This window comes from Centrocercus urophasianus, unplaced genomic scaffold (assembly GCF_019232065.1).
Source record: "Centrocercus urophasianus isolate 14NV4802_14NV808 unplaced genomic scaffold, USGS_Curo_1.0 seq_9, whole genome shotgun sequence".
Taxonomy (NCBI): Eukaryota; Metazoa; Chordata; class Aves; order Galliformes; family Phasianidae; genus Centrocercus; species Centrocercus urophasianus.
Genome location: NW_024885532.1, coordinates 20663028 through 20679757, shown reverse-complemented (window position 1 = coordinate 20679757; position 16730 = coordinate 20663028). Strand labels below are relative to the sequence as shown.

At 42.7% G+C, this 16730-nt stretch overlaps 1 protein-coding gene across 1 annotated transcript in view; it reads right to left on the bottom strand.

Moving 5' to 3' along the window:
- The window catches only part of DGKH (diacylglycerol kinase eta), a 157822-nt gene that overhangs the window by 141003 nt on the left and 89 nt on the right, over positions 1-16730 (bottom strand). The window contains 1 exon segment of the mRNA XM_042838892.1: positions 16461-16730. Within this exon segment, the coding sequence (XP_042694826.1) occupies positions 16461-16730 (270 nt within the window).

Genomic DNA, 16730 nt, shown 5'->3' with positions numbered 1-16730 from the left:
AGGAAGGTTTTGGATTCTCCTCTCCTTTACCATAGGAAGCATACAACTCCCCCTCTCCTCTTACAGTTCTTCGAACATCATGCCACTAAATAAGCTCACAGGACCTGGCAGGCTGCTCCTAGAGCCACTGTTACCTTGAGCAGGTGCAGCACTGAGGACTGCTCCAGGTGCAGAGTGGTGAGTTTAGTGATGAGCCACACAAAGACAAAAAGGAAAAGAGAGAGAAGAATTGCTCCCTCTGTGCAAAAAGAGATTTTCAGCAGAATGGAAGAAACCATCCTGAACTGAGGAGCTAATTCACCTCAGTACAAAGAACGAAGAAATAAGGAAGTAGGATTGAGCTCCCTGCCATAAATCTCTCCTCGTATTTTGGGACAGGCCTGAACAATACAACGCAGTGTTTTGCAGAGATATGTGAGCTATCGCTAAGTGAAGTACATTGGAACTGGAAGCAAGATAACCACTGTAGCATGATGTAACACCCCAGCTAATTAGCTCCTTTGGGAACAAAGCACAACATGGCTATGCAGGAACCAGAAGGCAAGCAAGTTCATCTGGGGCTGGTGAGGGCATCTCTATGCAGCACCACCATCTTCCAGACAGACATGTCATCAGTATGACAACTGAAAATAAAGCTGATACAGAAGAGAAAAAAAAGAAAAAAAAGAAAAAAAAAAAAAAAAAAAAAAAAGAAAGAAAAAAAAGAAAGAAAACACCTCACAGGAAGAGGCATGTTACATGTATTTTTCTGATAAAGTACTCCTGAAGATCACACTGTGAAAAAGAAAGCTCAGAACATATAATTACACCCAACAGTTTGATTGTTTTTCCAAAGTACAAGAGGTCTCCTATGTTTGACACACGGACAAGCAGAGCATGGACCCCACTTCAGCACAAATTCAGAGAATTACAGAATCCTCAGAGTTGGAAGGGATCTTCAAAGGTCATCTAGTCGAACTTCCCTGCAATGCACAGACACATCTACACCTCAATCAGGTGCTCAGAGCCTGATCCAGCCTGGCCTTGAATGTCTCCAGGGATGGAGAATCAATCACCTCTCTGGGCAACCTGTGCCTCACCACCCTTACTGTAAAAAATTTCTTCCTTACATTTAGTCCAAATCTCCCCTGTTTTTAGTTTGAAAACATTTCCCCTTGTCCTATCACAATGGATCCTACTAAAGAATCCATCCCCTTCATCCCATCTCCTCAGAGCATTCTCTTCTCCATGCTGAACAGCCCCAGCTCTCTAAGCCTGTCCTTATAGGAGGGGTGTTCCTTCCCTTTTGAATCATTTTTGAGGCCCTCTTCTGGATGCATTCCAGCAGATCCATGTCCCTCCTGCACTGAGGACTCCACATGTGGACACAGTGCTCCACGTGAGGTCTCACAACACAGAGCAGGAGGGGGCAGGACCAGTTCCCTTGCCTCCTGGCCACACTGTTTTTGATGCAGCCCAGGATTCCTATATGGCTGCTTTCACAACAGGTAATCACATGTAACCCAGCCAAGAATACAGCTGATAACCGCTGTTCTGCCATATCAGATTGATACTATGGCCCAATACCCAGCCCCAAGGTCCACTGATACACTTAAGTCCTTTGAACCCAATTCAGTAATTTTAGAAGAGAAAAACATGAGAACAGAAAATGACTTAAACTGAAAGAGTTCTTCTCTGGCCATTCCCTCCTTCTCTCCGGAGCAACCAATAGACCTCACAGATGTGCCATGACAGCTCAGAAGTACACAGTTCAACTGAAGAGAAAATTAAAAGGCTTTGTAAACAAATGTTCAATAAATTCTATAGTATCTGTCCCAGCTTAGGAGTTGCAATTTTCTCCTCGGAAATTAAAATGTTTTCTGAAGAATCCCCAAGATCACTCTGGCGAGTGGTGCTGAGAGGGAGCAGAATATGGCCTGTCTAGCTTGACAGACAGGCTTTAAAATATAACACAATGCCACAGGTACATTCATCAGCAGCCTCACAGGTAACTGCAGCAGGGGAATACCCATTTCAGAAGACACACATATCTGTGAAATTATAAGTTTATACATACAGAAGGATTTCCAGTACTGGCAACCACATCCCAGTCCTTTGGTCCCACTATCCTACACAACCTTCATATCTGTCTAGCACCAACCAAGGAAAAAAAAACTGTCCTCAAATTAGAACAAGTTCTTATCCTCAGAAGACATAAAAGGCTTCGGAAATCTTCATTCCACTCTATAAAAAGGGAACAGGTTGGCTGCATTTCTAAGAAGACAGCCAGTCATGTTTTTACTATTTGGGCTCAGATAACAGCAATTAAAAATGCACTCTTAACTGAAATAACATCACAAATTCATGGATAGGGACCCACCTGAGGAGAAGTAAGGCAAAAAAAGAAAAAAAATTGAGTGCCTCAGGAGCTACAGATTGTAGAAAAATAATGAGCACTTTCATAGGCTGAATATGGCCTCCAGGCAACATCTTCTCTTTTAAGATCCACCCACAGAATTAAGCTTATCCCATAAGCACCAAGTAGTCACGTACAAAAATTTGTGGGAGAAAAGCTGTTAAAACCCACTACTACGTGCAATAGCAGATATGGTGCAGCAGATCTAAGGCCCTCAGATTACCTTACTGACCATGTTGCCCCGTGGTAATTTTAGGGGCACGTGCGCAGCAGCAACCACAACCCACAGGCACTTAAATCCTGTTTCATGTTTGCTATAGACTTCCTCAGTGTGAATTGAGAAGGTAAGGTGTGTAGGAAGCACTGTGCACAAAGTAGTAAGTCACACCTGCTCCAGTGTTACTCCGTATTTCTTTATATCTGGTTCAAGTAGATGGAGTACTACACCCTCCTGACTGATGCACTGCACTCACTCTCCTCCACTTAGCTTCCGTTCAAGCTTCTGCTGGCCATGATGACAGGGGAAGACACCCTAAAAGCTAAAAGAAAATAAATAAATAATCCATTCATCAGCAACATTATGTCCATGTTTAGGCCAAAAAAGAGAAAAGAAGAAAAAAAAAAAGAGAGAGAGACTATCAGGTCTCTGAAAGAGACAGACAAGTTCAGCATTTGCTGTGATGCGATAGTTCCAGATGTCCAAGACGCCACCCAAAATGCAGTTCCCAAGTTTGCATGCAAACAGCAAAGTATCTTCCACCTATGCTTTTATTTGTTTCAGAAGGAAGCTGTCCCACACATCACACTGCATTCAAATCGCACTGTGGAATCATGCTGGTTGCCCTCTCCATTCTTTTCCACAGAAGCTTTTATAGGAATGCCAAGCATATCCAACCTCATTGTCCAAATCCCAGGATGCTGACATTTCAAATTGTACTCTTCTCTATGCAACTTGTGAAAATAACAACAAAGACAAAAAACCTCCCACCAACACTCCGGCAGCCACTTGCCTGTGTGCAATGAACCCAGCCTAAGTTGCCAAGAGAGACTGCAATCAGGTGCAGCACTTATTCTTGAATACTCTCAGATGGCCTTGCACCATATATTAACTCTAAGTAATAAAACATCAAGACTACATTCTTGTTTCAGTTTAGAATTAGTTTTTATAGCCAACATATAAAAGGCAAAAGTTGTAATAGACATGCTATGATGTTCTTAACTGGAGCAATATAAACAGTGTTTCTATAATGGGCACAACTCTGAACTTCGTCAGCGAACTGCCTGAACTTCAGACTTCACCCTGGCACTGCTTTTCTCAAATGTTAAACCTGAAAGAAACATCTATAAAGAGAAGGGCAGTCAAGCTATACACAGTGCTTAACTACGTATACAATATATGCACAGAGACACACGCAGTTTGCTCTGAAAGTAATGCCTCCGATTTATTTCCATGGAAAATACAACAGGTTCAAAGAGCACAGTAACAGTATTTAACAGAGCAAATTCTCAGCCACAAAACACTATTTTTCAATACAGTCATCACTGTCAGCTATACATTTTCACCAAAGAAGAACAAGAGCCTGCATGTCATTTTCATAAAAACCTGCACTGATGGATGTTAATGGATGTAACTGTTTTCAGCATGGAGGAATTCAGTGCCACATCTTTGCTTCATCCACACTTCCATGTCAGACACCATTCTGTCAGACTGCCCCTCTGCTGCCATCTGTCACATGCAACAAAATGTAATGGGATATTGGTGGGAAGGTTCAACCTCTATTGCTGTACCATCAACACCTACCTCTGATGTCATGGGCCAACATAGTACAATAAGAGGCATTACTTTTGGAGCAGTTCTTATATATATTGCAAATATTTTCACATAGAATGCATTGAAATTCTCACTGCAAGCCCCATTTGCTAGCATAAAAATTAAGTGCAGATTCGGTCACATTTCCAGTGTAACCTACTCTAGGGAACCTGATTTAGCAGAGGGTTGGACTAGATTGTCCCGTACAGCCTCTACAGTTCTGCCATTCTGTGACAAAGCAAAGAAAACCTCAGGCTATCATGCAGTTTAACAAGATACTGCTCAGGATTTTCAACCTCTCCACTAAAAAGTTAAGATAATTTTGCAATTAAAACAAAGGCCATCATTAAATTCAGCATGATCAACAACATATTTTTTTTCCTCTGTGGATATTATGTATTGATTTTGTCATAGAGGCTAGTATAGTTCATTTTTCTATAAACTACATTGCATACCACTCCAATGAAAGAAAACATAAATGCTTTTTTGTATACTACAAAATCATGCACAGAAAGAATCAGAAGCTGAGTCTCGCTTAACACCTTGTGGAGAAGAGCTGACATTGCTATTCTTCCATAACCATGTGTCTTAGCATAACTGATTAGTGGCATTAACAACTCAAGACCCACAGAGTTTAAGTGGTTCGAGGTCAAGTAGAAGGGAAGATCGAGTAGAGGCTCAAAGAGGAGACAGACAGCCTTGCTGCTAAACTACACCATCAGAGATGTTTCATAATCACAAAATTTAGCAGAAAGAAAACACTAAGTATACCCAGGACACAAAAAAGGGTCAGAAAGCCTACTGTCACCAAGGCTCCACACCAAGCATCTCTTTTCTCACCCCCCTCTTGGTGGGTCCTACTCTGTGCCAGACTCGTGATCTCTGAGTCACCCTTCAGCACCTGCAAGAAGTGCGCAGTCACCTCTGTTGGTAGATCTGTGATATGAGAGGAACTGTGGAGATGGTGCAGCATGAAACCAGCCACCCTCAGTGGCAGTGTACTGCATCTTGGTCAAAACCTGGGTCATCTAAAATGATGCAGAACAGCAACGTAGAAATAATTTCAGTTTTTGTCATTTCCTTTTGTCACAGAGCAGTTTAATTTCCAGCTCCCAGGAGTGTCCATTCAAATTTTAATTTGAATCAGTCTTGTGGCAAATCAGCCAGTGCTAAAATAGTACTAAAATAGACAGAAATCTGTCTAGAGAGGTTTAGAGAGAGGAGAACAGTTTTAGAACTTGACAGGACATGACATGATTCCATACCACTGATCTGCATTCAAACACTTATCTGTAATGCAAACAGAAAGCTATTTAAAGCACTCCAAATTAGGTACGCTAAGTGTACTCTGGCACCTCACACTCATGCTATAAGGCAGTAGAGAGAGGGAAGTAAAGGTGCTTTTCACCTTCTACAATCTTTCCCAAACTCGTACCATTGAAACTAATTTTTTTTCTTCTATATATATACTTTTTTTTGCTTCTGAATGTATCTAAACAAGCCTTTACCTGCTGACAAATCTTCCTTAGCAGACACAGCTTATCCTCAGCATGGTGTGTGAAGAAAACAGAGGATGCCTAATACAAAATGTATCAGGAGCCAGACACATTCTGATGGTGTATAAAACATTATTTGCAAAAGAATGGCTCTGAGCAACCTTATGTTGCTTTGAAAGCGTCCCTTCTCTAAGCACGGAGGTGGCACTCCAGAAGTCCTTTCCAACCCAAATAATTATTTTGCTTCTGTACCAAGCCCCATAAATACTTTTTACCTACAAAAAGCCCCTTTCTGTATTCTCTCACACCTACTCATGGTAATTTCAACTGCAGATGAGCTATAAATAACCCTGGTGTGTATTTCAAAGAAAAGGTATAATCATCCTTAGCACAAAACCCAGCAGAAGCTCATTTACCTGCAGGTTTTTGGGTTTTTTTTTTTTTTGTAGCTCAAATAGAAAAATATAAAATTTCCCACTCGTTTCCAACTGCTCGCTGTGAGGCAGGGACACAGGTTTATCACAGGCTCAAAGGGTAATCTGAAATAGCAGCCCTTTGTAAAACTGCTGAGGAAGGGTGGGGAAGGAGCAGAACCTGTGATGTTAACTCCTTTCGTCTCCTCCACTCACCAACCAAGTGCAAAACTGACTTGGTGCACTGGTGCTTTTTGTTTTTTTTTTTCCTGCCCTAAATAATGCAAGCAAAAAGAATTAAAAAAAAAGAAAATAACATTAGTACTTATTCATACACACACACAGACTGAAGTGCTGATCGCATTGTGCAAGAATTAAGATCGTCTGAAGTGTACGTGTAATCAGAACCACACAAAGGTTAAAGAAACTGGAACAGAGATTATGCATTCTTTTCAGACCCACAGCTACGCACTGCTATCACGTTCACCTGGGAACGCCAGGTAATGTGAGATAATATGCAAAAGTAGCATGGATTTAACCATGCAGCTTGATGTCAACCAGCACATTTAATAGCTTGCTTTTGACAAGAGCTCATCAGAAGTTCTGCATTTCTTGTTATCTCCTTTTCCTTTGAAACGCTGCAGAAGCAGCAGAACACAGTTTTTCAGTGAAGCCTCAGGGACACGGGTATGAAACTGACAACCTTCTGAAGCCCACAGCACTTTTATTTAGGGATTTTGTAACATTAGCAAGTAGGGCAAGGGAGAAAGGATGCAAGCACAGGCCCTAACATGCTAACCAATACAGGTTAAGTCCCTTTTTTCCCAGAAGCAGACAAGAAATAGCATACAGGTATTCACATTAGCCCAGGATTCATGCATAGTTCATTCTTTATAAAAGAAATATAAAACCCAAGCTGCAGTTAACTGAGCTACGTAAGAAACCTATCTCAAGTTCTTCTTTCCCTCAACAAAAGCATTATAATGCAAACTTCCAGACTACATGCACAGTTTGCTTAGGCAAGTTAACTCGTTTGAGAGAAAAAAAAAAGAAAAAAGGAGGTTAACAGCATTGGATAGGAGCTCAGGCTTCACAGCTCTTTTTGTTTGTTTTGCCTTTAATGAGAAGTTGTGTAAACAATAAAAACATTTTGTATTTCTTTCTTTAAAAGCTTAATCAGAACCATTTGCTCTACATCTCAGACCCAAGTAATTCAGTTATATCAGTTCCCCACTGCAGACCTATACCCTCTCAGCATTCGTCACAGGAAGAATTTGTGTGTTACAAATGCAGCAAGTTAACATGAAGGAATTAGTGCATGCACCGTGAACAACACCATACAGGAGCTGTATTCCATCATCATTATGAGTCCCTTCCAAGTCAGTGTATTCTATGCTATTCTTACAGTGATGGGGTGCTTGACTCATCACAACCACTTTTTGGACTCTCTTTTACACTTTTATCAACTAGAAAGCTGAGACAGAGACAAACAATGTTTGTCAATACAATAACTCACAGGAAGCCTTCCAAGATATCAGGCAAAAAATGACAATACCAGATAAAAATCCATCACAAAAGGTACACTGGCTTTCAAGCCCACAGTTCCTCAGTGAATGTCTGCTCCCAGAACAGATGAGAGCCCTCAAAACAGGCAGCATGGAGTGAAGCTATCCAGAGGAGCAATCTCACAGATTTGCACCTTCTCTGATACTCCACACCCAACCAAAGTTTGGGGTTTGGAAACTCCTCCCTTCATTGGCATTACTGGGAGAGAGAAACCTGCAGAGTCGCAGGCTGAAAGGGACAGGGATGCTGCCCTTTCTCAGCTGCAGCTCTGAAGAAACAGGGACAGCAGCAGGAAGGAAAGGAGGAGATGATCAGCAAGATGTCTCTATGGGAGCATTAAAACAAACACAGAAGCATGTGCCTGTTCTCACGACCAACACAAAGCGTGCACAGTGAGGGAAGAAGTCTGCCTGTTGGCTTCTGGTGAGCTTCGTGGATGTCCTGAGCCTCTTATGCCACCGGGAGCTGGGAGCCCACTGGTCTCCCTCCTCCTCCCCAGTACTACAGCAGCTCGCAGGACTACCAGCTGTCAGACCGAAGACAGCCAAACGGAGTTGCTAAATTTAAGCAGCCACACAACAGGACATAACTGACCAGAGCAGCACGACAGCCCTTTAGATCCACTTAATTCTCCACATGCACGAAAGACAGAGGCAGATCTTCCCAGCACGAAGCTGTGCCAGAAGCGCAAAGCAACTCCAGCGGCACGGCCGGCTTCCTTCAGCACGGACATCTCTAAAAGCCCTGCAATCGGCTGCAAGCTTCCTCTGGCAGCTACCACTGAGGGGTTCATCCTCCTTCCCAGCCAGCAAAAGCACGGGGAGGCTCACCGGCAGTATGCTGCTCCTCGGCTCCAAAACCCTATTAAGGTTGCTTAGTGACAACAACGCAGAGCTCTCTCACACCATTTACAAGACCCAAACATTTAAAGGCAAGGAAATGAATGGTTCAGATCATCATAAATCTCACACCGCTCCTGTAATAAACAAATCAATTCCCATCAATTAGGAAGCCTTGCCGATTTCATTACAATAATCTTAAACGTCCCAGGAGCACAGACCAGTTATCGTGCCTTTAGTATCTAAGCACTGAAATATTTCCAAGCAAGAACATTAGTCAAATGAAAAATAATAATAATAGCTGAAGAAAAATTATTTGCTATTTCTTCATAATTGTGCAATATATCAGGATAATTCCTACATGGTAAAACTTTTAAGTCAACCACGTTCTGACTTTGCGTACAAAATTTCTATGGCCCACATCCAACAAGCACTTAAGCGCCGGCTTAATTTTAAGAAGTAATTAATCATGTAAAAGTGTACAGGACAACTGAAGTGTTTCAGCATCTGCTTAACTGTTTTAGTGGAATAAATCTCTTATTGCATTTTAAATACCCTCTAATTCGGAGTTCTTACTTTTAGCACATCAGTGAAATAGTATTCTTTTTGGGTCAGCGTCAAGCTCGTTTGTAAATGCTGTATTCATCACAACATTAAGAAAGAATGGCACTTCTTTTTATTGTAACAGGAGGAATATAAGTTATGGATGCCACCCAGCGTGGCTACTACACCATTGCTAGCAAACTGAGCATTGTAGCTTGAACTCACTTTAACAGAGCTATGGCTACTGCACTGTTATTCAGTAGCCTGGCCCTTGGTTTTTAAAGACTTTGGACAATGCAACTTATGCTTTGAAGACAAGATAAGAAGGGATAAAAAGGTAATGTAAAAAGGTGGCAAATGCAAAGTTTAAAGGAAGAATGTTTTGTTTTTTCTTTTGAGATGAGATCAAGCATCAGCATAAAACTGAAAGAAGTGACCAAAGCTAGCCATGCTGTCAGCAGCATTCCAGCATCACATTCACCTGTATTAGAAACAAGAATAGAGAACATCACGTGGGAAGAACAAAAAAAAAAATCTCAAAAAGAAATAATAATGGCCAAGCAGAACAAAATGCATTTCCTGTGGTTCCTCTGCTAGCTTCACTCATGGTAAGCTCCTGAACTACCTTCACAAGACACAGAGTCCTGCATTAGTCACCCCTACCAGAAGAAAAAGGAAAACCAGAATGTCAAAACTACCACAGAAGCATGATCTTACACCCAAAACTCTGATTTCTGAACTTCAGTGAATCCACACATAAATACAAAACACAATATTACCTTCTAGCTAAGCCTGCAGACTACACATGCTGTTTGTAGAAGGACAGTTGGCCAAAGAAGGACAACCAGAAGGACAAGTTGGCCAAAGAAAATGAAAGTAACATAATTAAACAGAAAAGCCTTGGCCCTTTGTAATGTCCCAGAGCAAGAGCACTGGTCTAAGTTGCCTTTTATCATCTTCAGCTAGTCAAGAGGATTTGATACTTCCTTTCATATGAAGGCTCTGTGATAGCCAAACGAACTATTCTTCTGATCATTACTTCAATTACAAAACCACTGTCATTCTGTGTGTTCTGTTACACATACAAAGCTAAGCTGGATAGCCCAGCTACTCATATAGCAGTCATACAGCAAGCCCTGTGGCATTTTGGATCCTGATGTAGCTACTGGAAAGAAATCAAAATGTACACAAATTATCTATATAGCCTCACATGGATAAAGACCCAGCTATAGAACAGTTCTTTCTTGAGCTCTGGAATGACTGTTACATGTCTTCAGGACTGTGCACATGAAGTTCACCAGATAAGACACCTCAGAAGAGATTCCCAGTTGTCATTTGTTCTTGAAATAGTCTCTTCTTGTGCTTCTTAAAACCAGAAATTTTCCCTAAATTGCAGAACAAGCTCAATGTGTTCCACCTGATCTTTCTGGCATTCCCTTGGAACAAAACACAAAACAAAATCAGTGCCTCTTATATTAAAGATGGGAGTGTGATTATCTTGTCTTTCTTTTTCCCACATTCACAGTTCACTGTATGTCTGAGGCAAAAAAGAAGTGTAATTCATGTTATTTTTCTACACAAAATTGCATTAATCCTTTTAAGGAAAACAAAGCAAACAAAAGGCAAAAGCAGCAACATTTTCTTTGAAGACCTGCTTGCAAATATCCACTGAAAAAAAAACGTTACAAACTCTTCCTATCTGGTAGCTCACTAGTAATTTAAACTTTGCCAATACATGCATCATTGAAATGCCTTAGCAGATTTCATTTCAGTTTTATACAAACATGTATCAGAATTTGGAGGGGTAATGACCACTGTGCCAGGCTAACCCTACTCCCTTCTGTATAGAGCACATTTAGTCATTTTTAACTTCCCAGAACTACTGTGTCTTTGACTGAAACTTCCCATTAATGGACACTTTTTTGAAAGAGTACATGGAGATGCACCATGTAGGAAAAACCAAGAAATTACATATCATTACATGCTAAAAATGATTTTGCCTCTCTCAGATGTGCTCTACAACCCTTGCCTAGAGAAGCTGTGGGTGCCCCAACCCTGGAGGTGCTCAAGGCCAGGTTGGATGGGGCTCTGGGCAGCCTAAGCAGGTGGGTGGCACTGCCCACTGCAGGGAGTTGGGAGCAGGTGGGCTTTAAGGTCCCTTCCAGCCCAGCCATTCTGTGCTTATATGAATATACACATCTGCATAAAAAACTGATAAATGATTCTGAACATATAACTTAGAAATGACGTTAAAGCTACCACATAATATGAGGAGGGAATGAAATTTGCCAGGGATTTTACAACAGTTGTAAAAAAAAAAAAAAACAAACTGCTGGTGGGACACCTTGCTATAATGGATATACAGAGCATACAGCAGGCATCTGATTTAACTGTAGAATGAAAATTATGGAAAACATAATAGTGCAGACAAATACCCTGCAGCACTCTTAAATCTTTTGAGTAGGTGCTATCAGGTGCCAAGAAGTCAAAGATGATTGCTATGCACTGGGTCATTCCAGTCCCGCCCCACGCTGTACAAACACAGTGATATAGTTTAGCAACACTACTTCTGTTAATGCAGTTGTAAAATAAATTGCAAATTGCAATGCATTTTGAAGCCATGCAGATTCAGACAATCCTAATGCACATAAAGAATCCAGATTAGGGTTACATTTGCTACCGTGGCATTCTCGTGACAACTTCTGGTACGTAAGTCATGTTTCCTTAATCAGAAAGAAATCTACCACGACTTAGCTGAGTAAATCAGCACCTACCAGATAATAAAAGCTAAATACAGCAGATGACATTGCAGAGAATGACATTCATGAGGTCTAGCATCAACACCAACAATAGCAATTATGTTTAGGGGAATTAACAAGCTATAGTAATCGAACAGAAACGTATACCAGAAACAAACAGGAAGTGACTACTGGGATTTGGCACTGTGAAATGTCACCATATGGAAGAGTTTAGAAACTTTCTGAAGGCTCAGCTCCTAAATGGCTGGTGTTATCCACTAAGAGCAATAAAAACACAGTGGGAATTTAATTAATTCACTTTTATTACTCCATAATGATTTAAGGTATCTAAAAAATAATATATAAAGACCTAAGATAAGATAATTCTAGTAATAACTCTTGCAATTTAGTTAAATAATACTATTACCTCCCCTAATTATAACATAGCCGTAATTCAGAAATTCCCCCACATCATAGTAATTCCATGATTTAACAAGCAAACAAACAACACAAAATATTTTGGGTGAAGGAAGTGAAGACAGCATTCTCCTTGATGTGTTACAGGTGAGTTTCTCTCAATAACTAAACCCTATTTTCTCACATTTCCAAATTCATACTCCCTGCTCCAGAATGTCTGTTTTATCTGAAAACAAGCACAGGTGAGATACCCAATAGCAAATTGGAGAGAAAGACACACATCCAACAGAGCTTTCCCATTAACAGCACATGGAGCCATTACAGTGGGACGCCAGGTCAGCAATGAAAGCGCTGTTTTCCATATCCACTTCCTAGCACAGAGTACTCAAGACATGAGCAGAAACTACCACCAGGCTCATATAACTATTCTGCTTCCAAGCATCCAGGCATCACTTCATCTATTTTCTCATGCTTGCCCCCAAGCTGGATAAAAAAAAAAAAACAACAACACTGTCAGTTCTAATCTGAGCCTTCCTTTCTCAACAGGTTCCAGCTATAAACGACTAAAACAAGACCATCTTTGTGAGGAATGTACTTTGCACTACAGCAATTAACTTTAAAGAAAGTAGGAGCCAGCTGATGACAGGCAGAGTTTTCATACTGCAACCCCGAAGAAATGAAATCATCTGCTTTGTTTAAGAAAGGCACAAGCACTGACTGTTTTAACCAGCGTCTTTGAAAGTGAAGAAGCTGAATTTGATGCAGATGCAAGAGCTTTGCATGATTTAATTCCCCAGTACAACACTGCTGGTACATCATCATACACACTGCTTCAAAACTGAATACAGATTTTTAAATATCTTCACCAAAGATAAATAAATAAAACACATATATCATAGAATGGCTTAGGTTGAAAAGGACCATAAAATGATCATCTAGTTTCAACCCACCTGCTACAGGCAGGGTCACCAGCCACTAGATCAGGCTGCCCAGAGCCACATCCAGCCTGGCCTTGTCTTTTCCAAAAAACAGTTTTACCAGGACACTTTTTACATACCAGATACTGAGGTCTCAGAGACAGGGAAAAACTGCCAGTAAACATCATGAAGTCAAGAATGGTTTCAACACTTCCCATTTGGGATTTCAGCCCTGAGCCGCACAGACTTCACAGGGCACTTGCCACCTGTTTGTTCTGCTGCGCTTCCTCCGGGAACACATATGTGCTCCACAATTCAACAGCTTCCAGGACAAGGATGAAAGATGCTGTCTTTAGTCTCGTAGAAGTGCTAAATAATTTCAGTCCTGGCTCCTCTACTGCCACGGCATCACCCTATAAACAAGCGTGCAGCTTGAGCGAACAGCTCCTAGACACAGGCAAGGTGTTGTCCCACTGAATACTTGTTTATTCCTCATTTTGCAGAAACTAGAGCGTGCTGATCTTCAGGTTTTCTGTACCAGGGAAATAAATAGTGGCCATATTTCAGCACAAGGCAAGCCTTCCGTATACTCTAAAAACATGAGAAGTATGTGCAATTCACAAGTAGATCAAGACTAAAAGTTACAGAGATGTTCATCCCTACCACCCATCCACTTCAAGTATCACAATGCTGTTAAAGCAGTTCCACTAAACTCAGCCAAGCCATTCACAGAGGAAGTTACTACTCAATGTGAGTAAGCAAAACTGGACTACAGATTTCTAAGCAGAGCAGTGAGCGTGTGATCAGCATACGAAAAGCAATGAACTTCAGTGTAATTACTTCTTCCAGTATAGTATTCTTTCCTTTCACTTTCCCATTCTGATTTTCCCCCGTGGTCAAGTAATCGTTTGTTCAGATGTAGGAGCAAGAGGACGAGGCTTAAAAATACACTCTGAGCACTACAGGTGTTAGAAATCATCAAAACTGTGTTTATGCCAGGGAAAAGGTTTTGCTATTATACGTATGTTTGCTAAATCTTATTATATAGACGCTAGAAAAATCCACCACTGAAGGGCTCTGTCTGCAAAGAATCGCCATATGGGAGCTTTCACAAATGATCAACTGTACCAAAACATCTAAAAATAACATCTTCCTTAAGTAAAATAAAAACAATTGCCAGCAGAGACTTTCGGGTGCAGCTGCATGCTAAGGCATCAACGCCACACTGCTGAAATGTCTCGAGTAAGTATATAAGCAACCTCCAGAGAAAAACAGCACAGTGTTAAATGGCCCATGAACATCAATGATAAATGTAAAGTGCATGTTTCAGGTTCTTTCAAAAGTCTATTCTTAGCTGTAAGACAAACCCCATCCACTTAATTAAAACCTTAGCTTACAAACACATTCACAGAGTAAGTGAAGCTTAACAAATCTAATTTGAATGAAAGGGACTGGCTGGGTGAAAGAGCAGCTCCCTGACGTTCCTTGCTTTCGTGGTTTCGTGTAACCACTGATCACCAACTACTGCAACAGCAAATATGAAACACCCTCAAACTAAATGGGAGTTGTCAGTCTAAATACAGCTACTTTTAAATAATGCATCCTGAGTTATAAAATAAAGTGCATCTGAATTATTGAACGCGGGTCTCATCCTTAACACAGATATATAACTTTTACTTCAATGAAAAGTTATTTATATTCTCAGTTGCATGTTACTGTAAATTTTAACAAGTAAAGCAACGTTTTATCATAGAATCATAGAATGGCCTGGGTTGAAAAGGACCACAATGATCATCTGGTTTCAACCCCCTGCTATGTGCAGGGTCACCAACCAGCAGACCAAGCTGCCCAGAGCCACATCCAGCCTGGCCTTGAATGCCTCCAGGGATGGGGCATCCACAGCCTCCTTGGGCAACCTGTTCCAGTGCTTTACCACCCTCTAAGTGAAAAACTTCCTCCTAATACCTAACCTGAACCTCCCCTGTCTAAGTTTAAAACCATTCCCCCTTGTAGTCAGCGTTTCCCATATAAATCTAATTCACAGAAATATAACTGGGATGCAAACTAAGATAAGCAAAAGTATCACATTCAGAATTGCCTTAAAAAAACTGCCTTTGCAGCCCTCAGTATCCCATCAACCCACAACGCTGGGTAAGAACTCACTGGGATTCCATGCCCACAAAACTGTTTCAAGAGAACAGAATCCTCACATCTTCTTTACACAAGCACCATCCACTAAGGACAGCAAAGCCTTGCACACACCTAGCCCCAGCAGAGATGACACAGCACCAGTTCTGCCTTTTTGAAGATCACCACAGAGGAGTGATGTTAAAGCTGGAAGTTTGTATGCAACTTACAGCGCAGTGAAACAGCAGTTAGGCCTGGCTGAAGGGTTATACTAGCAGGTAACATAAATCACAACTGCAAAGTTACATCTAGCAACAAAAGGCAGTGACAACAAGAAGGTTTTTGGAAAAAAGGGCTTAGCACCTTACACATAAGCAAGATAATGCCAATGCTAAGCAACGAGTGCTTCTTGCAGAGAGGCACTTTGGCTGTAGTGTGTGGAGCTGAAGGGATGAAGGGCACAAACCCACACAAACACGATAGCAGATCCTCACAAACTTGGCTAGGCAAAGGGAGTAACACACGAGTCGTGGTGCAGAACCCAAGCCCTACGTGCCATCTGCCTGAGCATGACCTCAGCCGGGCTTTGTGCATCCATGGAACTTGGACCGTGTTTTGCAAGAGATCCTTCTACTTGGCTTAAGTCTCAGTAGAAAAGCAACCTTCAACACGTGCTCGCCAAAGTTCATTTTACAGGAAAAATCGTGATGCAAGCACACCATCCATCACCAAGTTAAGCCAGCAATCCCACCGGGGCGGCTCCGCAGCCCGAGCTGGCCGAAAAAACGCGCTGCCCCGAAACTTTGACAGCCGCTTTACAGACCCACAGCCACCGGCGGGGCCGCACAACTCCTCGCGGAGCTCCTCGGGGCCGGGGCCGGAGAAGCGAGCGGGGCCGGGCGGGATGCGGCTGAGGAAGAGGAGCAGAGGGAGGTTGCTTCCCCCACACCCAGGACGCGGGCAGGGCAGGGCGGCTGCCGGCTACGGGCAGGCGGCTTCCCCTCCGGCCCCGCCGCCCCGGGGGGCTTCCTGCCAGCGGGGACAGATGTGGACGCAGCAGCTGGCCGGGAGGAGGGGAGGGGAGGAAGGAAGAGGCACGGCTGCCTCCCCCTCAGCCGGGGGGCAGCGGCATGCGACCGCGGGCCGCGCCGTCGGGTGCCGAGGCGGAGGCGGCGGGCTCCTGTCCCCTCGCCCCTTACCTTGCTGCGGATCTGGCCCGAGGTGGACACTTTCCGGATGAGTTTCTGGGGGCCCTCGTGCTCCCCTTCGCTGTCCGACGACTCGTCCGCCGCCGCCGCCGCCGGGTGCTGGGGCTGCTGCTGGGGCTGCTGCTGGATCCCGGCGCCGCTCATCCCTGCCTCGGCTCCGGCCATCTTCCCGGACTCCTGCCGAGAGAGAGCACACGAGCCCGGCTCAGCCCGGGCAGCCGCTGCCGCTCCCCTCCCCGGGGAGGAGGGAGGAGGCGGCCG